We start from the raw sequence: 24,017 nt of genomic DNA, 5'->3' as shown, positions 1-24,017 counted from the left end.
ATATGAAATTGAGATGTGCTTAAGATTACATTTAACAGTTATTGAATTATTGGTGTTTTTAAATGTGAGGCTTAATGTAAAAACGGAAAAAGAGCTTGCACTTTAAAATATCTAATATTGACCGACATGTCAGGAATAATGTACATCCAGCTGGTTGTTTTTGCACACAAAAAAAATGTCTTAACCAGCTAGATGTACATTATCCCACTTTAATTATCCCAAATTATTCATGCAACAATACAAACGCTTGAACAATATTGCAGTATTTGGTTACACTTTATTTTAAGGTGTCCATGTTACAGTGTAATTATACATTTAATTACTGAGTAACATCAATTAACTACATGTTCTTCCTATAGGGTTAGGAGGATTAGGTTTGGTTTAGAGTCAGTTGCATGTAATTATGCATAAATTATAGCAATTGCTGTAGAAACGCATGTAATGTGTAACAAGGACACTGTAAAATAGTGTTACCAAGTTTTTAAATACTAACGTGCTTCTATTTAATTTTCAATAGTCGATAAGTAAGATGCAAAATGGTACCAGTTGAATTTGAATGAAATGAGAGAGCAAGTTCATGGAGTTATATGAGATGTAAGCGCTCTGTTATAGTTTTACTATTAATGACAGTCATTATCAGGAAATATCATAATTCGGAATGTCACAACTGACAAGACAGAATCAAGTATTCCAGAGAGTCGTGTAATAAGATTCATTTCTTTCAAAAATCTGTAAAATCATCCGATAAACGATATGGTTCTGATATATTGTGCATCCCTGTTGTGCATAACATAACCCTGCAATATTCTAAAGTCTCACTGCTGCATTGGAAGTAAAAATACTTGCGTAATTTTTATTATTTTGCGGCTTGCATGTTTTATTACATTTTGAAAAATTGGTTTGTACATCTAACAGGAGATCTTTCACTGCAAGTTACATTAAAATGGGCGTACATTTCATAATCAAGAGGACATTGCTGTAGATTACACTTGTATATTTGTATATGTCTACAAAAGACACCCAAATGTCATCAGCGCTCTGCAGGGGGGGTTTCTGCATGGTGTGCAGCTCTGCCTTTCAGCTTATGCATCAAATGGCTCTCCTGAATCACTGCTTTGCTGGAGTTTGGGGGTTTTGAACTGAAATCGGATGGTTAGGGGCTTAAAGATATTGGGATGGTTTGGAAGTGTGTTTTATTTCTTATTTTCAGTGGACGATGGTGCGCTTTACATGTGCAGCGTTAAAGACTCTCCTCTTGCACTGCAATATTTAAATGATTTGCTGTCTCTTTTTTTTTTTTCTTCCTTTCTGTGTGTGTTATAGATCCAGAAGTTCCTGCCGCCACCACATCTGCTCTAGAGGAGATGGCTCTCTACAGTAACAAGCGCAAACTACGACAGGGCCGCCGCAGCCTGGAGGCTCCTGTGCCCACATAACCGTACACTCACACACTAATGCATCTGAACTGTGAAGATAAAACACACATAGTGATCATCTAATGCTAAGAGATGTACACAGATATTAAACCACTCTTATTTCAGTGGGAGGTGAGCTGATGGGCGTCTCCCAAACGCGAGTCATTTGAAAAGGATTGCTATGAAAGGTCCAGAGGGATGGCTGAGTCATTTACCCATTGTACTTAATTTTTTCTGTCTGTCACCATTTTAGAAGCAGAATTGTTTTAAGAGATGCTGTGGGTTTTTATAAACACTTTGAAGACCTTCTCTAGAAAATGTTCTGGACAAAATGTGGAAAGGCAGAAAAGGAGATTTTTAAATGTATCCGTGTTCATCCAGTTTGCAGACAACATACTGCTACCTTCACTGCCCATGTAAGCCAGACTTTCACTTTTGTTGTTTTAATTCACAATCAGAAAAAAAGAAGCTTTTATTCCTTTTAAATGTAATTTATTAATGTAATATACTGTTTTTAAATCTATGGGAATCCAGTACAATAGAGGAACAAATTGAGGATTTTTGACATGTGTATAAGCTGATTACTTGTGATTTTGTGACGAATTTTGAGTTTTTGGGATTGGTATAAATTTCTTTGCACGCAACATTTTAAGATTGAAACCGAGGCCTTGGCATAAAGCTTTATTTCCATTTTATATCCATATCAGTTTCTAAACAGAATTTTATTTTAAGGTGATGCAAATGAATGTAATATTTTTGAACGGTTGCATCTGACCTTATTCAAAGATCTGTTCTAGACCTTTTCGGAATGTGTATGATCATGTCACATCCTAAAGACTGAGCTACTATGTTGAGTAGTGTCATTCTAAAAATTTTATTTGATCTCTAGTCTTCCTTTGCTGGACTAGGAGAGTAAAATGAAGTGGATAATGTTTTCCTAAACCTTTTTTTTGTTTTTGTTCTTTTGGTGATCTAAAACACCTAAAATGCATTCTCCCATTTTTTTTCTACTCCTTGTTCTGGGCCATGTTGTATATCTATACATTGAATCATTCCCTTTGCTACTTGAGTGGAGAATTTCATTCTGACAAACTCATCTCTCCATAAACATTTGGTACCATTTTGGGAGTGTGAGGAGGAAATCAAATCATCTGAGAACGATTGGTCTCGATTCGAATCTTGCTCATCTTTTCTTTCTCTTACTCTGACAGGTGTGTGAAGGTAGTAGATGTTTTCTAATCTACATTTTAATTAGTTGAACTTACAAAGCCACTAAAAAGCTCGTTGTGTGAATAATGTATAAATACTTTTAAAAGAAAAAAAGAAAAGAAGCAAAAATCAGAGTTGAATCTGAGCCTTTCTGCCCCAAGACCAAACTAAAGTCTGGAGGGTATAGATGATTCTACCAGGGTCTTGACTGACTGATCCCTGTGTGTATATTGGTTTATTGCTTATTGCAATTTTACTGTCAATCCTGTGTGAGGACTAAGACGATATACTTTTATTATTCCTTCAAATAAACCGTTTTATTTCACTGTTCTAAAATCAGTTGTTCACCACCCTGGCTGCCATCAACACTGTGTCCCAATGAACCTGTCAAACATATGAAATCTTTTTATTTTACTAATCTTTGAATTTCAGTCAATGAGAGCAATACAAAAGCTGTTTTGGTTAATAACAGTTTGGGATTGCTCATCATTGTTTTTTTTATTGTAGTTTGAGAAAAAAAGTTGGTTTTCTGTAACCAATGGGATAATGGGATTCACTACATTTTTACTTTTTCAGAGCAAAAGAGTTTGAGCTCTCTTTTTGTTTTCTTGTCTTGGTTACTTGTTGGGAGGATTTTTGTTTGTTTGTTTGTTTGTTTTTGCTTGCTAAAGGGGAGGGTGGGACAAAAGGTCTGAGAATAGAGCTCATTCAGGACTGTAACTAGTGAATTTGTACAACCAAAGAAGTCTATTTTGTGGTTCAGGAATAATAAAGTTTACTTTTCATTTAACAACCTGATGTACTGAGGTTGTTTTTGCCTCTGATTAGCGCGCACTGCCATTTTTCTAAAGTGGAAAATATACTGTCAAGTGTAGATTGGATGTTTGAGAAACGGTTCTGTTTAACAAGTATACATAATAACAATGTACAGTCGAAAATATGCAGTTACACATTCAACCTGGAAAATGATCCAAACATTTTATAGACAGATTGTCTTTGTTTGAACATTATTGATTGCAAGTTGAGGGACAGATTAGCACATTATACAGCAGATAGCAGGTGTTTTCTACCCATTTCAAACATCCATGGACACATGCTTCAGAAAGTGTAAAGTGCTCTGGAGAGTGAGACCGAGTGTACAGACGCCGTCCTCAGATGATTGAGAGAACAGGAGGGAGCTTTATCTTACTCCTGCTGCCCCTCACTGAGTCTGGACTCTGAGACACCTGTCTGCTCCCCCTCTGTAAAGACAAGATGCCTTTGTTATATTGTTACATACATTTAGAATTGCATTCAGCATTATTTGAGTGCTGAGTAATGAAAGCAGGTGTAAGTGTCTTACCCTCTGTATAGTCCTGTTGTAGGCATTATAAAATGACACAGCACTGGAACTGTCTGCATTCAGCTTGTGATAGGGATTATCACAGTGCTCTTCATCATCCTCCATCTGTCCAGTAATACAACATCTGAGTCTCACACATGGTCAAACTTTTTAATAGGGACAGAGCGTGTTTAGGCCACGCCCACACCAATCCAACGCTCTCCATTGACTGAAATGGGGGTGAGTCCATTTGAAATATCTTGGGTAAGACGGTGTAGTTCTCTGTGTAATATGTCGCGCTCTGTCTCAATTGCCTGTATCCACTTTTGTGTCCTTAAACACTCGTTTTTTGGGTCAACAGCATATAAAAAATTCTGGGTGTTTGGTTCTGGGTTTTTTAGCTTGTTTGCTGTACACCTTGTCACATATCCGCTTTTAGACATCGTTCTGTTTTTTGTTATAAGTCAAAAATGACAAGGAAGCCGCTTCACGCTATACAAAGTCAATGGAAACTGTTTGATTGTTTCCCCTCTGGTGGGCGTGGTCTTCAGATTATGACGTGTGCCGCTTTGTCTCTATAGTTTCTGCTCATTACATCACGTACAACAGATATTTAAAACTCATGAGATGTTTCAGGTGCTACAGTGGAGCCAGAGATCTTCACTCAGAAATGGAAATTACAGCCTCGTTAAAACCGCAATGTTGTAAGAATTACTAGGAACAAGCATGTACTACTAAATTTTTTAAAAATATATATTTTATTTTAATCATATAAAAAATTAGATGTGCCTTTTTAATGTAAATCTATTACTATTCAAAAGTTTGCAAGTCTATAAAAGTTTTTTTTTTATGAAAGAAGTCTCTTATGCTCACCGAGGCTGTATTTATATAATCTAAAATACAGTAATATTGTGAAATAATATTACTATTAAAAATAACTTTTCTGATTCATTATATTTTAAAATGTAATCTATTCCTGTGGTGGCAAAGCTGAATTTTAAGCATCATTACTCCTTCAGAAATCATAATTTGCTGTTCAATCAATAATTTGCTGCTTAAGAAACATTTATTGCTATACATTATAAATTATTCTAATGTAGAAAACAGTTTATGCTGCTTAATATTTTTGTGGAAACTGCAATACTTTTGATTAATAGAAAGTTTAAAAGAACATTTATTTGAATTTGAAAAATTAAACTTTTGTAACAATCTTTACTGTCACTTGATACATGTATTGCATCGCTGAATAAAACGTTTTTTTTTTTCTTTTCTTTTTTAAGTACACTCGGGTCTCAAGTCTCATGGCCTCCATGAGCATATGTGGGGTTCTTACTGACCAGAGTTAAAGCTTTGTCCACAGGTATGTGACCTGGCCTAACTGGTCCTTCCTCTAAGACTGACAGCACTTCATCCGGCAACAGGAAAGACTCATTGTACCAGCTCTCAAACTCTGGCAAACGCACAACAAAAGCACAATACTGGTTTTAAAGAAGGAAGAACTTCAGTGAGGTGTGGGAAGTACAACTACTGTATGATGAAAACATTTGGATGGATCAGGGAAGTAAATTCAGATGCATTTTTGTCACAAAATTTTGCCAATCATGGATTACAACAGTAGCTATCTGAATTTGTGGAGGTTTTAAATTTAAATTAACCAAAAACAGAAGCCTGAGAACAAGAGGAATTACATGTTGTTTAGAGAACTAGGACGTCACCTGTTAGCAGCCGTGTGCGGCACTGATTCACCAGGTGCTGACAGTAGCTGACTTCTGTCTTTGTGCATCTGAAGTCCTCATAGGCTCGTCTGTAATGGTCCTTCAGCTCTTTTAGCTGCATCACTAGAGACAGTTCAGCCTCCTCTAGCACAGGCTCCCCTTCCGCACTCACAAACTGACCTATAAAACCAAACAATGGCTTCAGCTCCAGATGATTACTACGTCTCATTTAGAAAGGAGCTTGTTTTTACATCATGTAATGCTCACCCTGGCTTTGTCTCCGCTCTCTGAACTGTCGTAGTTCATATGTAATATTGTCAAGATTCCGTTTAGTCACATTGATGACATCAGTGAGTGTCCGTAATTGGGACGCGCGGTCCAGCAGCACAGCCTTGTTCTCCTTTAGTATTCGGTTAATCTCACTTCCCCGTTCTGCTTTGAAATCCTCAAATGCCTCAGCTTTGGGTGGAGGAGAGCTGAGAAATACATTTTAATATTAATGTAAGATATGAAATTTTACATGTTTTATACACAGCTGATGTTCATATTTATCAGTAACTGCGGTACTTTGTACCTGTCAGTAGAGGTCTCCTCGAGCTTACAGCAGCAGCTGATGTATGTGAGGAACTTACTCAGTTCTGTGTTGTTGTTCCTCTGGATCTTGTTGTTGTGGCTCCTGTGTGGTCATGTCAGATTCACTCATGTTTAGAGGCTGTGCGGCTTGAACAGTTGTGTTTTCCACTGGCCACTGGCTCACTGCTCCTTCTTTTCTGCTCAAGATAGCAATTTACAGGCAGTGGTACATTTTCTAAATTTGGTTAGTCTTTTTTTTTGTTTTGTATTTTGAATTTAACAAATACATACATATGAAGGCAGGGATTATTTATTGACCATGGTGTACTCTTATGGCTTTTTATTAAGTGTACTTTTTTGGTACGATTGTAATGTGTCCTTTTTGCCATTTATTTTTTATCAAATTAAAGCTGCAGTCCGTAACTTTGTGTTCAAGATTTACAAAAATTATATAATCGGAATGTACAACATGAATCCATTTTCCAAATTGTGTTTTTGTCTTACCCTGAATCATTATAGTACACTTATAATAAGTGTTTATATTGGGACTATTTCAGGCCAGACTGCTAGGAACCGCTTCGAAGAATCACAGTCCCTGCGTGACTCGCCATCGCCATAGACGTAAACAGAGAGAAGTAGCTCCAGCTGCAATGTTCTTCCGCAAAACGCATGCAGTTCTGTTTATTAACCACTAGAGCGCGCAAACTTTTTTTGGGCTTCAAAATATCATCCTCTATTCACTATTCACAGCCATTATAAAGCTTGGAAGAGCCAGGACATTATTTAATATATCACCAATTGTATTCATTGGAAAGAAGAGAGTCAGGTTACAATTTATTTATAGGTGTCATTGTTACAGTGCAATTATACTGAATAATAATAATTAACTACATGTACTTACTATAGGGTTAGGGTAGGATTAGGGTTTGGTTAAGGGTTAGTTGCATGTAATTATACATCATTTATACATAAACATGTAACAAGAACACAGTAAAATAAATTGTTACCGAAAGTCATATACAGTAGTTTTCATTTTAGGTGAACTATCCCTTTAAAGAGTTGTGTAGCGTATTCCATCCTTAATTAACAAGACTCATCCTAAACCTAATGGATTCTTAGTTATTTGCTTACATTTGTCACATCTGGCCTCAAACATTAGTCAAATAAGTTGTCACCTGCTGATCTGTTTGTCTTTTCTTGCTTTACTTGGTTTAGGTGACACAGCTCGTTGATGTCTCTGTGAAGATTTAGCTAAACCAAGCCCATATCCACAACTCTCCACCTCTCCAACAGTACATACAGACCCCTGCACCTGTAGCAGAGTTAATGAGGCATGCGACATCTGTTTCTGACCTTTCTGTTCTTACTGAAGTATTGTTGTCTACCAAATATCTGTATATCACTAACCTCTGCAACAGTAGATGGTTTCTCTACGCGAGCATTTCTTGGAAAGAGCTGCTCTGGCAATTTCGTTTGCTGCTCCCTATTTAATACACATATACAGTACATTGAAACATAATTGTATTAACTTCCATTATAAACATGTTAAATTGTTGATGAAGAGGTAACTACTTACAGCACCACTTTTTTGAAATGGGTAAACACCTCTTTGATTTGTGTAATGCTTACAATCTGAAACATTAAATCATTTATTCAGTTCTGACAAAAGGAGATTGATTCAAGAAAAGGTAAACTTACATATTCGAAGCATTGATGTATAAACTATGGTGTTTACCGGAATCTCAGCCAGTGATCCAGACAGGTATCTCTGCACCTGACTCCTCACTTCCTCCACCTGTGTCTCTGAGAGGATCTCAATAGAAAGTCCAACCCGATTAGTCTATGTGTAAGGAGGACATTAAAATAACCATGTAGCCCAAAGTGTCTTAGCTTGGGAAACCATAATTTGGAAGTCATCTGTTGATGTGGTAATTGTGTTGCGTGTAAAAGGCACAGATTCTGAATGTGTACACATTTGTACTCACCAGTTTGTTACACATAGATAGCTCCTCTTTAAGAAACTGGATTTCTTTCTCTAGTCTTCGCACCTGAAGCTTGATAAACATTCACATGGTTTTAACCATCATCTGAAAGGACTTTCTGCATTACGCTGTTACACATTAGTCGAATGCGCAGATTCTTAGAGGATTTAGAGTATAAGCTATTACACATGGACAAAATCTTACCACTGGGTCGACATATTCATTGATTAATGGCTTTGTCTTCACACATTTCATTCTGGTGGCAAAGCGAAGAGTTGAAAGCTGCCAAAAGAATCAAAGAAGCTGTGTGAGTTTTCTAGACTTAGCTGACACAGAGCTAGTCTCACTGGATTTATAATAAAAACATCTCACCGTCTCTTCAATTTGTCCTCCTTCACCATATATGTTTGCCACAAGCACTGTGTTACAGTTTCCTCCTGTGTAGGTACAGTTGAGCCAGAGATAAATAATTAGCTTACATACAGTATGTCCCATTCAAGAATATATTTCTTTTTTTTATTTTTATCAGAAATGAAGATTTTCCCAATGTTCCAAATGAATGTTTACATGCTGATGTTCTGTGGCTGAATACTTGCTAGCTCAAATTATAACTAATGCAGGTGTGTTGGTAAACTGATATAGGAAAACTTCATTAAAAAGTGATAAAGCACACCAACCAAGCGAGTCTTTGAGAGCATGGGTAAGTTTGCTCTGTCTGAAGGGAACATGTTCCCTACGACTGTCAGCTAGAGCCAAGATGACCTGCTCCAGAAAAGAAAGGGACTTGTTGATATACATTGCCTCCGTTTGGACTTGACCCTCTGACTGGATTAAAACACAAAAAGTAGAGAGTGAAACAATTGTAAACTGTAAACATTTGAGGAGCTTGCCACATCAGTGCAAACAATGCTCAACTTTGAAACCACACGTATATTCAGTGAATTGTAAGGCACAAACTGTAATGATGAGAGGAGAAATGAACTGACCCCAGTTTTGCCAAGTCTTTCAGATCCAGCCAGGTCCACCAGGTTCAGTTTAGAGGTGATGTATTTTGCGTCTGACAGTGTGCGAGAGCGAGACTGTGCCACACAAAAAAATACCACTAGATGTAAAAAGGCCAGTTTACTCAATCATTTTAAGATCCTATCATGTTCTGTATATTTCAGGCACTTACCTCAATGTGGATGGTAAATATGCAGTGAGACCTGGAGGAATGTTTATTAAGGGCATGTTCTCCAATAATTCTGTTCATCTCCCCCTGTCAGCGCAGTGAGATCAGTGTTATTTATCACAGAAGAGCCTATTTCGTCTAAATCTGTAACAAGAATATGAAAATCCCATTCTGAATGTGATTTAATTGCTTTTGCACGGGCAAACATTCATGTTATTGTCATTAATTCATAAGGACTTTTAATGGGGATTCTGGGTTTCTGGTGGCGGTTTATATCAAATTGTTTTTCATTAGCCAATTTGTCAACATCGGTGATGAGAGATAAGAACGAACCTTTGCCCTTATCAGGGCAAATACAACCAGATAAGAATTCTGTTTACTGGAAATAAGACTTTTTGTTGAGATAAATATGCATTCATGTTTTTGTTTTTTTTATCAGCTAGTCAAATACCTCATGACTTTACTTCTTACCTCAAAAAGCAGGTTAAGAGCCTCCTCTTCATTGTGAACTAGATGTAAAGACAATCCTTTAACTGAGACTCCACCCCCTGGTTCTTCTACCACAGTTAAGACCCTACTATGCGAACCCTTTCCATGCTTTAAGCTGGAGAGCAAGTCTACCATTGTCTCATTATAGATTTCCAGGAAGGAAAGGTGAACAGAGAATGTATGATCCACACGATGCTCCACCTCCTGGAAAACCTGAGGAGTGAGATATGGTATATTAGCCATAAGAGCTGAAACATTGACTGTGTGCTTCTTTTTCAAGGGTCTCGTTCACCTCCTGTAGGGCTCGAGGAATGATGCCTCTCTGTTTGTAAGTCTCTGCAGCACCTGTCATAGTGTACGTTTTCCCCGCTCCTGTTTGCCCAAAGCACATTATTGTACCTAAACACACAAATGGCTTTCCTAAATATTATTCAAGTATAAACTGGCTCTGTGAATGTTTTTGATTTCAGATATGATACATATGTATGCATTTGAATGACCAACCATTGTAGCCCCCAAAGGCTCCCAGCACTACACTCCGGGCTACACGATCATAGATGTCCTCTTGTGACACATTGTGCAGCACTCCATTCAGCTGAAATAACCATGAGCTCAGATGATTGTTCCTCTTTCCTTTCTTGAAGTCTTTCCGTACTCTCAAAGTCTCAGAGATGAAGAGAGGGACAGGGGTAAGCATTCTGAAATATTAGCTTCAGTCAATCTGTTTTATGTGGGCATGTTTCCTGTGGGTTTGGCTCAGTTGGTTAAAGGTGCATTGTGTTATTCACCCCAAGACTTGAGTAATTTAATCATTTCCGGTCTTAGATTTATTGAGGAAAGTTGTAATAATAATGCTTTTAAAACATATTTGAAATGCACAGGCTTTCCCTTTGTACGTTCCCTTGTAGTTTTTATTTCTTTTTCAGTCTTCTTTGCTTGCTGTTTTTTTTTTCTTTTTAAAATAGTCGTATGGTTTTGCTGCTATTTTGAATTGTTGGAATTGTGTTAAGTGTTTATTCAGGCATGTTTTGTATTTCGTTAAAGCAATAAAAAAACAGAAGGCTGTAAGAAACAATACAAGACCAACTTCACAGATAATTTAATTTAACAATTAAGAACATTTAAACAAGATACATGATGGCACGTTGCATACCTGCTGGTCAGGTAGGCATTCAATAAGCTCATGCGTAAAATTAGCTGTGGGTCGGATGCGAATATACACCTTTACTGGAGAGCCATGCGAACTCATGATTCCTGCAATGTAGAGTATCTCTCACATAGGCTACAGCAGGACAAATAAGCCAGCATATGACATAAGAAAAATATGTTTTGAATATTGACAGCTGAATCAAGAGTAAACTTGGTGTCAGAAACTCACCTGTGTAGCTCGTGCGATAGCATTGCCTAGCCGAGCTGTTGTTGGATACGTTAGTGTTGATGCCGTTGCCATGACAACTCCTCGAGCCTCGCACTGTGCTGTTGCGCAGCACTTCTGATTAACGTTACCTTTATTAAACCTCTTCAGTTCAAATAAAAAACAAGCATTATCATTGGCCACGTTCACACAGCAGCAGAATACATTTTCGACTCACAACCGTATTCTCGGAAAACCCGCACTGTGTGAACGGAACCATTGATAAACACAAACTCAATAAATCCAAGCGTAGGCCTATTATTAAAATCCATGTAACGTTATATTTTTTATTTTTTCATAATAAACTTTACTTCTGATTAGGCTACCTCTAGTTTGAGAGTATGCTCCTTTTTGTAAACGATCCGTGACTGATCATTTGCAAAGCCTGGGTGCAGATGACATTATATGCCTATTGTCAAAAGTTTTGGGACGCCTGCCTTACATGCACATGGACTGTAATGACATCCCATTCTTAAAGGGTTTAAAATGGAGTTGGCCCACCCTTTGCAGCTACAACTCTTCTGGGAAGGCTTTCCACGAGGTTTAGGATTGTAGCAAAGTGCCAGACACACAAAGTTTGGAGGTATTGACTAGAAGTTGGCGACTTCTGTGCACTGTGCGCCTCAGCATGCGCTAACTGTGCTCTGTGATTTTACCTGGCCTATCACTTCGTGGCTGAGTTGCTGTTGTTTCCAATTGCTTCCACTTTGTTATAATACCACTAACAGTTGAGTTCACTGAGCTCCTGAGAGCAACCCATTCTTTCACAAATGTTTGTAGAAGCAGTCTGCATGTGCTTCATCTGTGGCCATGGAAGTGATTGGAACACCTGAATTCAATGATTTGGAGGGTTGTCCCATTACTGGCAATATAGTGTAACTCCTCACCCAAACATCAAAAGGTAACTAAAAAAGTTTAAAAGTATTATTAGGCCTACTTTCAGCAGGAATATTACAGAAGTGTTAAACATTGTATGTAGCCTATATAACTCTAAGTCTATATTATGTAGCATAAGACATTAACATTATTTCAAAGTTGAAAATGCGTTCCGGGGTGTTTTGAAAGTACGTTTTTGTATTGACATTTATGAGTCAACAACAACAAAAACCTACTGAACCAAAACTCACCAAAACCCCACCTTTCCTACTGCAGTTTGATTGGAAAGCTGTGCAGTTGAATGACCATCAGTTTGTTCATGGCTCCTCCCTGGTGAAAGTAACAAGGTCTGACATATAAAACAAACCCTTCCAAACTTCTCTAAAGCTGACATTTTAGTGACAAAACCTTCAACTCACTGAGAATGAAAACAGAAGTGTACATCTGTGTTCTGTGTGCCTGTTTGGTAACACTTGAAGCACATAAGGTATGTACAAATATTTCTACTCTACCATTAATCAGACACTCCTGACAACACAATTTTTGCAGTTATTCAAAAAGTTACTATATTGTATGTCCTTCTTTTCTGAGATTCATGTATATTTAAAATTATTTGACGATGAAAATAAATAGTCACTGATCATCTTATAGTCAATCATATCAAATAGTCAAGCTTATCTTGACTAACTTTTATAGTTGTTATTGGGTTAAATGCCATCCGAATGTTATTCAATCACTATTATTAGTACTACTAACTATTAATATACTAATACCTAATTTTTACGCAGAGATCAGCCAGGGATGTGAAAACTGCTGTGAACGACTTCACATTTTTATCATACAATCCCACAGAGAACACAACGGAGGTATACCTCTTTTTTAACGTACCTATATATAGGTACGTTCCTTCAAGAGTCTTAATTTAAAGCAAACTTTTGTGTCCAAAACCAAGTAGCCTATTCATAACTGTATAGTGTGAAATGACGAAACATTCCCAAAAATATTAATTACTTTTGTATTATTTATGATGGAGACATCGAAACTTTTAACATTCCACATGCTAGCACAGCTGCTGTTGAAAAGAATAAACCACATTTCTTGCCTCCACAGCAAGTTCCTGAATTAGACCTTGTTAATGGAAGTATATATGAGCAGGTAAGTGTCATTTTTGCTTTAAACAGACTTATATTTGAGACCACACTTATGCTACTATCATAGCTACTGTAAATCTCAACAATAAGATATAGAGCTTTCAGATTAAATTTCAATATATTTTTAATGTCCTGATTTTTGTTTCCGTCCATAACAGATTACAAACCACACATTTTTAAATAAAACCCATGTAAGTATTTTGGAGAGGAATCTTGCAGAGGTAGCTTTCAATGCCTTCCTTTCTCATGAATGATTAAGTGAATTAAGGCCCATTCACACCAAGGACAATAACTATAAAGATAATGATAAAGATATAGGCAAGTTCTAAGTATTAAAGAATAGCAGAGTTCACACCACGGCTATAACGATAACGATAGAGAAACAATATCGTTGAAATCATTTTCAGAACGATTTTATCCAGCCGATGAACGATAAAAACATTGACAACATATCAGAATCAATTCTACTGCAACACACTCAAGCATTTAAAGCGGCTGCTTAGAATAAACAACGATGGTGTGGACACTAATATTTATCTTTATAGTTATCGTCCTTGGTGTGAACGGGCCTTTACTCATAAATCTATCCTGTAAACGATACAGTTTTGTATCTTTCTCAATGGAACTCTTGGGATGTGAAGTTCTCCTCAAATCCAATTATTTTCCTTAGCGACATTTCTTTCTTTTTTATGATTTGTACTTTATTGATTTTCTTATTTGCAAACACGAAATTATATAAACAATCATGCCTACTTGACATAACAAACCACAAAATCAAAAACATACATAAAACAAAACAGTTCATCAATAAATGATAAGTAGGCCTAAGTAAATTAATAAATAAATAGAATAGTATGAAGGTAAAAATAAAAAAAAGACAGGGTTTTGCCAGCACCATAAGTTCCCACTGTGAGTTAAATCATATTTACCATGACCATTATTTTTATTTTTATCTCACCACATGCTACTACTACTGTGTGTTACAAAAATGCTAAAAAATGTACCCATTTATCAAAATAAATATCAATCCTCCCGTGCAGACTATAGAAGAGTTATTCGAGGGCTGCCACCTGCCCTAAATCCGAAAGGCACTCACAAATCGGAGGCCTTCCGGAAGATTTCCAGCTTTTTTTTTGCCCAGCATGATGCAGCTGTGTATCCTCTGTGATTCAGTTTTTTAACATGACTTAAAGGCCGAGGGTTACCCAGAATGTATAAACTAGGACAGAAATCATACTGGGTCTGTGATATCTTTAAAATATAATCATTCACCTCTCTCCAGGAATACTGGACTTCTGAGCATTGCCATAAAACATGAAATAGGTTGCCTTCCTCTCTCTGACATCGTTTACATTCAGGATCATCCTTAAAGCCCACTCTTAACAGCCTCCTGGGTGTCTAGAATCTGTGTCAAATTTTTTATTCAATGAGACGTATTCTAATGTCTCTAGACATCGATTTTAAATTACCAGTGATCCTCCCCCATTCTTCATCTTCGAATGACATCCCAAATCTTTTTCACAAATTATCTTAAAGGGTTAGTTCACCCAAAATGGAAAATTCTGTCATTAATTACTCACCCTCATGTCGTTCCAAACCCGTAAGACCTTTTTTCATTTTCAGAACACAAAGTAAGATATTTTTGATGAAATCCGAGAGCTCTCTCAAGGCCAGAAAGATGCTAAAAACATCGTTAAAATAGTCCATGTGACTACAGTGGGTCAACCTTAATGTTATGAAGCGACAAGAATACTTTTTGTGCGCAAATTTTTTTAAAAATAACAACTTTATTCAACTTTAACAGCATTCTCCTACGATATTCACATAATAACCTATTTCACAGTGCAGAGCATCCAGGTTCTACGTCAGAATGCCGGCTTTGGATTGGCCCAAATAGTAGACGAAGGGATTAAAAAAGGGTCAACCCCTAAACTACGAGAGGTCTTTATCCAAACTAGCCTAGAAATCTAGACGCACCCTAACGGCAGAAAATTTATTTCGCCGCGAGTGTAGTCTAGCAACTCTCGGTAGACCTGAGAGCTGGAAAAAACAAACTCTGGTCAGGCCAATCACAGCATGTGTAGAGTCAGTGGGCGGGCTTAACATAATGACGGCACGTCACGGCCGAGTTGCGGCGGTTCTGCGTGCTACTCGTAAACAAAGAAGCTGACGAACAGCGTTCTTTTGAATTGGCTTTGGCCGCGACTCTGGAAGACTTGGAGTTAAGCTTTTCTTTGAGAAAAGAAAAAAGAACGGCACTGAAGTCATTCTTAAGAAAATAAGATGCGTTCAAAGTTTTGCCGACTGGATACAGCGAAAGTCTATCAACTAACGTTAGCTCGGCTTCACCTTCTTCTTTGCTCTGGTTGTTGTCGCGCTCATGGCGCTATCCAATTGCATGCAGAGGGAATTTGAAAGACAACCGTCTATCCCGCCCCTCGGTGAGTTTACAGACCCAACATCTTGATGTGGGTCTGGCTTGTCAGGCTAGTGAAAAACTGTTTGGAGATGGGAAATAATCGGATGATTACGCACTGGTAGTGGTAGATATCAATAAGGACTCAAATGGTATGCAGACAAACAGATTTTTCCATGGCTAGCCATGGGGGGGGCGCGCTCTGGAGGTAACATCCCAGGTGCCTCAAACTAAATGCATAATGATACAGAGATAGCTTAGGGAGACCTAGGGTGCATTCCATTCGACAGGGTCCCTACGCACTGTTCACTGCTCCCTACTCCCTGCTCTCTGAGCACGGTAGGCCTATATCAGTTGAAGTGGACTTCGCTGACAATAATCGCTCATTTGGAACGCCCTGCAACGTCATCAAAGAAAGGCAACGACGGGTGCAGATTAGGAACATAAATGAATATTGTAATTTACTTTACTTTAAAATTTAATTGGAATTGGAATCTCACTTAAGATGGCGGAATACCCTCTGAAGTCCACTTCGCAGTCCACTTACGGTCGAATGGAACGCACCCCGAGTCCTCCTCTCTCAACTGGGAGCTGCAGTTTCCCTAGCCGCATTCAAGGCTCCTTCCCATTCCACAAAAACTGCTTGCATATCCTGTCAAATATACTAAAATATTTTGAATGGACAGAGAGCGGCAGGGAGCTTAAAACATAATTAAAAGAGTAATACATTAAACTTTGCCCCAACGGGAAAGAAAAAGGGCCACCCATCTCGCTGTGTCATCTGAATTTCTTTCCAATAGATTGACTTTAACAATATCCTTAAACCGATGGGGGAAAGTAATTCCTAAATAGTGCACAGGTCTGAAACAATGACTTTGGACTATAGTGCAACATTTTTTATTGATCAAATTAGGTAGACTTTTGACTCTGTCATCATTTACTCACACTCATGTCATTCTCAACCATGCTGTTCTATTTTACATGGAACATGAAAGCTATATTGACACAGCCGCATACTAGAAACAAAAAAAAACGTCTTTTTTTAAAAACATAAAACAAGGAGGACTCTCAGAGCCTCTAGAGTCATGAGGCCTTGGGTTTTTGTTCTGTTGATGAAGTTAATGTTGAATGAATGCAGTAATTGTTGAATTACATTGGAATTAGTCATTTGTGTATAGACTTGTTTATAAAGAGCCATGAAGTGAAGTGTTTCACTTTTTTTTTCACCAGACCGAATGGCCACAAAACAACACACAAGAACCATTGCTCAAGGGTTAAAAAAAAGTTACTTAAATGGTACGTCATGTTTCATACTTACTAAGTAATGTATTATAAAATACATTAAAATGCATTAATCTTTGAATTTTATTTGCGAAAAAATGTTCAAATTGTTCAACTTTTTTTCTCCTCAGATAAGAGACAAGTGATGTAAACTGGAAAACAACCTGTTAAACAGTCAGCCCCCGATGAGATGACACATTTTAATTTTTGCTGAACGAATTACCTTTGGATTATAGAATATCACAAAAGCAATAACACATTAATAAAGATGAACTCCAATTTATGATCTCACAGGTGTTAGCGTTGAACTGTTTTTTTCTTTATAAAAGAAAGAATACATGTAAACAACCTTGTCTCACAGGTACAAGAAAATGTACTTGTGTAAATGTACAATAAAAAAGAAACTCAACTCATAACCGTAAAGACAATATAGAATGCTACAAATACTATATGTGCAACACTACATGTTGAATGATAAAACATTGAGTGCATAGGATGTTATTAAAGGGTTTATTTAAATAGCAATTTAATTAGAAAATGTATGCTATAAAATGTGTAATTTTCATTATTTGGTGATCATGTAAAAATAATTGAATTAAACTGTCCACTGGGTAAATTATTCCAGGGTTAAAACTGATAACTAAGATGAAATCACACCTGTAATTGTAATATCAAATCTACTGATTATTTGTTCTTAACATAATCTGAAAAACGCAGCCAACAAGACTACAAAACTACCCATGTTAAGTGCCAAGAGAATCTGATTTATAATCTCTGTTAGAGATTTAAACCCTAAGGCTATGTTATACCGTAAATAGAGAAATCACAAAACCAATAGTCTGTTGATAAAGTCATTTTACTGCATATTCGATATAGACCTGCTTCTCACATTCCTGTGTTTGTATCTTTTGTCAAATTAATCCATATATTGTCCAAAATTACATTCCATGTATGATAGTCGAAAAAGGATTTGCACCTATGGTCTGTACAGTCATGGTTAAGATGGGATAACCAGACCAATCCAGCAGATATATTTCAGGGATTAATTTAACATGGCCCTAATCTAATTTGACCTGAGACAGAGGAGACTAACAATTGCCTGACTGTCCATGCATACATTTTTATATTATATTATTTATATTTATTTAACTTTATTCGGATTGAAGTTTTAGATTTTATGTATACAGTGTTCGTGACAAATAAGCGGTGTGTTGGTTGACCGCTGCAAGAACTGCAGAAAACACTGGACCACAACTTGCCCCTCAGGGCCTGGCCTGTCATTCAGGCACACACACACAGAAAGAGAAAGGAGCGAGAAGAAAGAGAGAGTGATAGAAGAGGGGGCTTCAAGAGGAGGTAGTGACGTATTCCCAGGCCACAGAATCTCCGCACCTCTCAGCAGCATATAATGAGCTTAACCACACGGCCTCAGTGCAAAGGGGTCAGTCATTCGGATTATCACACTCGACTTTGACATCACAATCCTCCGCGCCTCTGTTTTTTTTTTGTATATTCTTTTTTGGAAACCTGACATTTTTATTTTACTTTCTAAGATTTTTATCAACTGATATATTAAACGTTGGTCACAGGGTCAGACAGGTCAGTCAGCTCAAATATGGACTGTAGTTTACTCCAGCTAAATCGAAGGGTATATAAGCATTGTTGAGTTTGAAGGCAGCCGCTAACTTTTGGAACAGGGATTCACCCTTGTTACCTTAGAAAACAACCCAATGCCACTGTCCAACAACAAGGTCGCTGACGATGGAACTTCAGCACAGCCACTGCAAGAGGGAAAAGCAATGGTGGACTCCCTCATCAAGGTGAGTTGATATTAAATGATCCAATGGCTGATTAGAATCATTCCTCTAAACAAGCCTCCATACTTTTCACAGAGTTTAAATCTTTTCCAATAATTTAATCAGGGCATAATTCATGTTTCAAGTAAATCAGATTCATATATTTCCCTGCATGTATATTTTTTTTACACATTTCCCCTAATACATGTTCTACAATATTAGAATAAAGAACGAGGGGAGCACATCAATTAAATTATAAATATGTCGACAATCAGTTGTGGTTTATCTTCCATCATTTGTTTGTTGACGTGATGACAAACTTATTGAGGTTCGGATTGAAGATGTCGAAGTATGTGTATGTCCTCAATTCGCCTTATTTTCAGGCTGAACATAAAAGCATCTTATGATGGTCTGTTCCTCAAGCCTTAGGGTGAAAAAGCACTATCTGTGAGTAGGGATGATCCACGCTCCACTGCTTAATTATTTTCAGTAACCAGTGGAGGCATGTGTCGATCCTCTCGCCATTGTGCTTGATGAAAACCTGACAGTCGAAACGTTGCACTTCTTAATAAAGTGTGCAGACTTCATGTTTCTTTTTTCCAATACTCTGACTAGCCCAGTAAAATTTGCTCTGTTCTGTTGTCAGCAATGGTAGCAGCTTCTGTTCATCTACAATAATAATATTACATAAAGTAAATCTAATGCTCCCTTCAGATATACAGATAATACATCTTAAAGATGATCAGCATTTCAACTGATCAGATCATTTTACATATTTTTTCAAGTCCCAATGGCTATAGACAGCAACTAAAGCAAGATCCCAAAAGTTTCCAAAGCTTATCCTGAAATAGCCGTCTTATGACAAGCAGATTATCAGTAATATTTGTCACTCATTCTAATGCTTAATCTAGCTATAATGATGTTTGATAACCTGAACAATTATCTAACTTTACAAAACCTTCACAGCATCACAGGAATAAATTACAGTAAAAATATTTAAATATGTTAAAAGTATAAAATGAGTGTATATTTTTTAAAGTGTCATTAATGTAGAATACTAAATCAACTATTTAAAATTTAATTTTGACAATTTAGTCAAAATATTGAATAACCAACGACAGACAAAGCAGAATCCTAAAAGAGGATAAGGCATAAGAAAATTTACATATTTAGTTGCACATATTTTAATTGAAGAGATGTCATAATAGGAACATAGTGAAATCAAATTTCACTGAAATAACCTACTAGTCTTGAAAGCGAAGATGTCTGAAATGTAAATCTAATTCATGGAAATATGGGGGGGGGGGGGGGGTGTTGAACATTATACAATGTCATAGATTACTATTTTCCAGAGATACAAAATTAGATCAATTAACTTCAAAACTGTTCCTGCTGGCTAAATCTCACAAATGTTGATATTCAGATGAAATGACAAAATTAAAAATAGCATAGCCATTCAGATTTTGTACCATCTATGGCCAGGAGAAGAAAATAAGGTGAGGAGGTCAGTGGGGGGATGTAGTCCCGGGAGCATCTTACCCCATTTTACAATATACACCTATCAGGCATAACATTAATCCTAATGCTGTTTTAGTTCCCCTTTTGTTGCCAAAACAGCCCTGACGAGGGATGGACTCCACTAGGCCCCCGAAGATGTGCTGTGGTATCTGGCACCAAGATTTTAGTAGCAGATCCTTTAAGTCCTGGGGCCTCCATGGATCAGACTTGTTTGTTCAGCACATCCCACAGATGCTCGATTGGATTTAGATCTGGGGAATTTGGAGGACAAGTCAACACCTCAAACTCGTTGCTGTGATCCTCAAACCATTCCTGAACCATTTTTGCTTTGTGGCAGGGTGCATTATCTTGCAAAAAGAGGCCACAGCCACCAGGGGATACAATTTCCATGAAACAATGCTTAGGTAGGTAGTACGTGTCAAAGTAACATCTACACGGATGGCAGGACCCAAGGTTTCCCAGCAGAACATTGCCCAAAGCATCCCACTGCCTCCGCCGGCTTGCCTTCTTCCCATAGGGCATCCTGGTGCCATGTGTTCCCCAGGAAAGTGACGCACACACACCGGTCATCCATGTGATGTAAAAGAAAACATGATTCATCAGACCAGGCCACCTTCTTCCATTGCTCCGTGGTCCAGTTCTGATGCTCACGTGCCCACTGTTGGCGCGTTCGGCAGTGGACAGGGGTCAGCATGGGCACCCTGACTGGTCTGCGGCTATGCAGCCCCATACGCGACAAACTGCGATGCACTGTGTATTCTGACGCTTTTGTATCAGAACCAGCATACTTGCCAGCCTTCGCTCCCTACATGCATTAATGAGCCTTGGCTGCCCATGTCCCTGACGCCAGTTCACCACTGTTCCTTCCTTGGACCACTTTTGAAAGATACTGACCACTGCAGACCGGGAACACCCCACAAGAGCTGCAGCTGCTCTGACCCAGTCGTCACAATTTGGCCCTTGTCGAACTCGCTCAACTCCTTACGCTAGCCCATCAACTTTGAGGACAAAATGTTCACTTGCTGCCTAATACTGACTAACAAGTGCCGTGATGAAGAGATAATCAGTGTTATTCACTTCACCTGAATGTTATGCCTGATCGTTGTATATAATATAACAATTTGCAATAAATATAACGTTTTGAAAAGGTGAATTTGAATTGGATTTAGAAAACCAAACAAAGCCTTCTTTCGAAAACTCCTATACATTACCTGCTTCTAGAAGTGTTTTTCCTTCACAAGAATCACAAGGCCTAACATCTGCCCAGTAAGCAACCTGCCATGTGCTTTATAGAGGTATTTATTGTGTCTGAACTTGGGTCAGTGAGGTATTGTATTATAATTGTATTATAGATGTATGTATTATATCATTAATAATACCGCATTTAGAGCAGTTTGGCTGATGTTACATACTTGATCTAATATTCTGTATGAAATCCATTGTGCAATCAAACCTAAACACAGATCTTTATTTTACATTTTTAGTGTATCACTATTACAATATATATGTTTAGATATAGAAGAATGCCAAAGGTTGATTGTGTTATTTCTAAAAGTTAAAGTTCAAAACATCATAGTTGATCTGATCTGACTCAGGTGGTGGCATGTTATCGGCACTTAGCCTCCTGTGTTGGTGGATGCATGGACAACTCCAGCCTACGGCGTGATCTTCAGCAAACACGGGAGCGAGCCCAGACACTAGCGTTGTCCTGCCGAAACCACCTGACAGCTCGACTGAGGGATAAAACTTTACCAGAGACTGAAAGGAAGGAAACAGAGGTGCTGTGGGTAGCGTTCTCCTCATGTCTGGAGCTCCTACATGCAGACATGTGCAAGGTTTTCACCATGGTCAAGCACTTTTCCCTGGCCAATAACAGTACCATGGTGCAAACAGGCATACAGGGTAGGCATGTATAACTGTAAGAAGTTTCATAACAGATGACTAATTATTTAAGACTAGAGAAAAAGCAACTTCTGTACATTCCTCAAACATATGAAGTGTAACTGTCACAGCCCCTGTTATTGGTCTGATAAACATGTAATTGCTTAAACAGGGGGGACAACAGAGGTGGCGGCACGGGCCTTGAGCCTGCCTGAGCTGCAGGAGGCAGGTGACGGTACCCAGACGTCCAGCGTGGAGGGTCAGGAGCAGAGTCAGCTGGAGCTAGAGATCGAACAGGTGGACCGCACACTGGAAGACATGGAGCTGAAAGTCAACGTGCTGCGGTGGACTGTGGAGGCACTGGGTCCTCAGTACGCTGACCCTGTTAGCACTGACAGTGCCTCACTAGCACTGCTGTCCATCGACGAAGAGGCAGCTCAAAGCTTCTCCAGTCGTAGCCAGATGTTCGCGGCAATGATGCTGTGTGGTGTGGCAATATTTGCCGTGGTGCTATCAGTGTGTGTGGTGTTCCTGGTCTGAAGTCTTATTTCTTGTTTTGTGTAGGCTTTTTCTTTTTCTGAGGTCTCTTCAGTTGTGATCGGCCAAACATCAACAGTCTGCACTGCACAATGTTAAAAATGAAACTGTCTGTGTATACTGACTGTCAACAATTTAACAGTTTCTTGCTGTTGATCTCAACAGAGCCTGTGAATCCCGTTTTTCCAATCAAAAAACTTTGCCAAAAAATCTTGTTTTGGGTGTATGATCATTTATAGCAAAAGAAAGCACGATTAATTAATGTCAATGCAGAACAATTTGAAATTTGAGCAAGCAGTAAAATCTGATTTTATATGTACTTTCAAGACTTGTGTTTTGAGAGGTTTTGGTGTGTGTAAACACAAGTCCTGTTTACTGCAGCTCAAGTCCTGTGCGGTTCATTGGCTGGTTCATCATGCCATACCTTCAAATTCATCTGTTTTAGTTTTTGACTATAATACAGTATCAACACAGACACACCTAATCCTTTAACTATATCTTAGCAAGTCTGTACTGTCCTCTTGAATCATCACTAAAATAATTTGGCTTTAATATGTTATGCACATATCTTTATCTTTTGTGTAGAGTTTAATTATTGATTTACTTCAAATCAAGTGTCTAGAAACCTGTTACACCAGCCAGAAACAATTGAATTGATTGTTTTAGTCAGAGTATGGCTGGTATTAATTACTCAGTCACTAATTATAAACAAGTAGGGGTTAATCAATATAAAGTAGAGGTAACATAAGTTTAAAGAAAAGGACTGAAATATTGTAATTACCTCAAACTGAAGGTCACTTTTTCAAAAACATTTGAAATTTTAAGACACTGTTGAAAATCATGTTATTTTCCTTCATGCACTGTAATATGTCTTCACTTTCAAATATCTCACAAATATTATATTTTGTAAAAAAAATTAATAATAGCAATAATAAAATAATGTTTTTAAATTGAATGTTAGTTCCAGTTTATGTGTTGTCAGATCTGTCAGGCAACATCAGACTTTCAGATTTTCAGAGTTCGTCTCTACACGTTTTCTCTCACATTTTCCATGTTTATTGCTATTCAATTGTAGAATCACAAGAAATAAGGTGTTACACTGTAGAGGTGATGCAATAATTGCAAGTGGAGCCCTAAATAATGATTAGAGGATAAAACAGCTCATACAATATTTATATTTTACCTCCTGAGTAAACATTTTCTGGTTGCTAAGCACCTCTCTTCGTGCACCATTTGTTGAACAATAAAATACTTCATTTTTAATTATGTCAA

At 37.8% G+C, this 24,017-nt stretch overlaps 4 protein-coding genes across 33 annotated transcripts in view; 3 read left to right on the top strand and 1 right to left on the bottom strand.

Moving 5' to 3' along the window:
* The window catches only part of scrib (scribble planar cell polarity protein), a 99,603-nt gene extending 96,182 nt beyond the window's left edge, over positions 1 to 3,421 (top strand). For 13 of the 28 annotated variants that reach the window (XM_079846228.1, XM_079846221.1, XM_079846215.1 and 10 more), the window contains one exon: positions 1,324 to 3,421. In XM_079846228.1, coding sequence (XP_079702354.1) covers positions 1,324 to 1,436 — 113 coding nt within the window. In that variant the 3' untranslated portion in view covers positions 1,437 to 3,421. The remainder of the gene's footprint in view (positions 1 to 1,323) is intronic. The other 15 variants (XM_079846224.1, XM_079846226.1, XM_079846223.1 and 12 more) reach the window with 2 other exon arrangements.
* kif9 (kinesin family member 9) lies at positions 2,382 to 10,572 on the bottom strand (the record flags this gene model as incomplete). Its single annotated transcript, XM_079803713.1, has 19 exons — positions 2,382 to 3,865; positions 3,967 to 4,071; positions 5,283 to 5,395; positions 5,661 to 5,840; positions 5,928 to 6,136; positions 6,293 to 6,430; positions 7,409 to 7,545; positions 7,641 to 7,716; positions 7,810 to 7,865; positions 7,969 to 8,073; positions 8,219 to 8,287; positions 8,420 to 8,497; positions 8,588 to 8,652; positions 8,893 to 9,040; positions 9,202 to 9,294; positions 9,390 to 9,473; positions 9,858 to 10,088; positions 10,168 to 10,274; positions 10,380 to 10,572. The coding sequence occupies 19 exons, from the start codon at positions 10,570 to 10,572 to the stop codon at positions 3,776 to 3,778; spliced, it is 2,277 nt and encodes a 758-aa protein (XP_079659839.1). The 3' UTR covers positions 2,382 to 3,775.
* Positions 10,460 to 17,882, top strand: LOC307116736 (uncharacterized protein). 2 transcript variants are annotated; one of them, XM_079801078.1, is made up of 8 exons: positions 10,543 to 10,564; positions 12,070 to 12,190; positions 12,442 to 12,652; positions 12,954 to 13,031; positions 13,276 to 13,320; positions 13,475 to 13,507; positions 16,963 to 17,028; positions 17,145 to 17,882. In XM_079801078.1, the coding sequence occupies exons 3-7, from the start codon at positions 12,590 to 12,592 to the stop codon at positions 17,008 to 17,010; spliced, it is 267 nt and encodes an 88-aa protein (XP_079657204.1). In that variant the 5' UTR covers positions 10,543 to 10,564; positions 12,070 to 12,190; positions 12,442 to 12,589; the 3' UTR covers positions 17,011 to 17,028; positions 17,145 to 17,882. The 2 variants fall into 2 exon arrangements, with proteins under 2 accessions (XP_079657205.1, XP_079657204.1); XM_079801079.1 differs by having other exon boundaries at positions 10,460 to 12,190.
* A 414-nt stretch (positions 17,883 to 18,296) lies between these two features.
* On the top strand, positions 18,297 to 24,015 carry rgs9bp (regulator of G protein signaling 9 binding protein). Of its 2 annotated transcripts, none has more exons than XM_079805104.1 (3): positions 18,297 to 18,833; positions 21,923 to 22,229; positions 22,381 to 24,015. In XM_079805104.1, the coding sequence occupies exons 1-3, from the start codon at positions 18,744 to 18,746 to the stop codon at positions 22,746 to 22,748; spliced, it is 765 nt and encodes a 254-aa protein (XP_079661230.1). In that variant the 5' UTR covers positions 18,297 to 18,743; the 3' UTR covers positions 22,749 to 24,015. The 2 variants fall into 2 exon arrangements, with proteins under 2 accessions (XP_079661230.1, XP_079661231.1); XM_079805105.1 differs by having other exon boundaries at positions 18,447 to 18,833; positions 21,948 to 22,229; positions 22,381 to 24,010.
* Positions 24,016 to 24,017: the final 2 nt, after the last annotated feature.

The sequence above is a fragment of the Gobio gobio genome (genome assembly GCF_949357685.1).
Source record: "Gobio gobio genome assembly, chromosome: 2".
Lineage (NCBI taxonomy): Eukaryota > Metazoa > Chordata > Actinopteri > Cypriniformes > Gobionidae > Gobio > Gobio gobio.
Note: the sequence above shows the minus strand (reverse complement) of the source record. Positions and strands in the feature narration are given on the sequence as shown.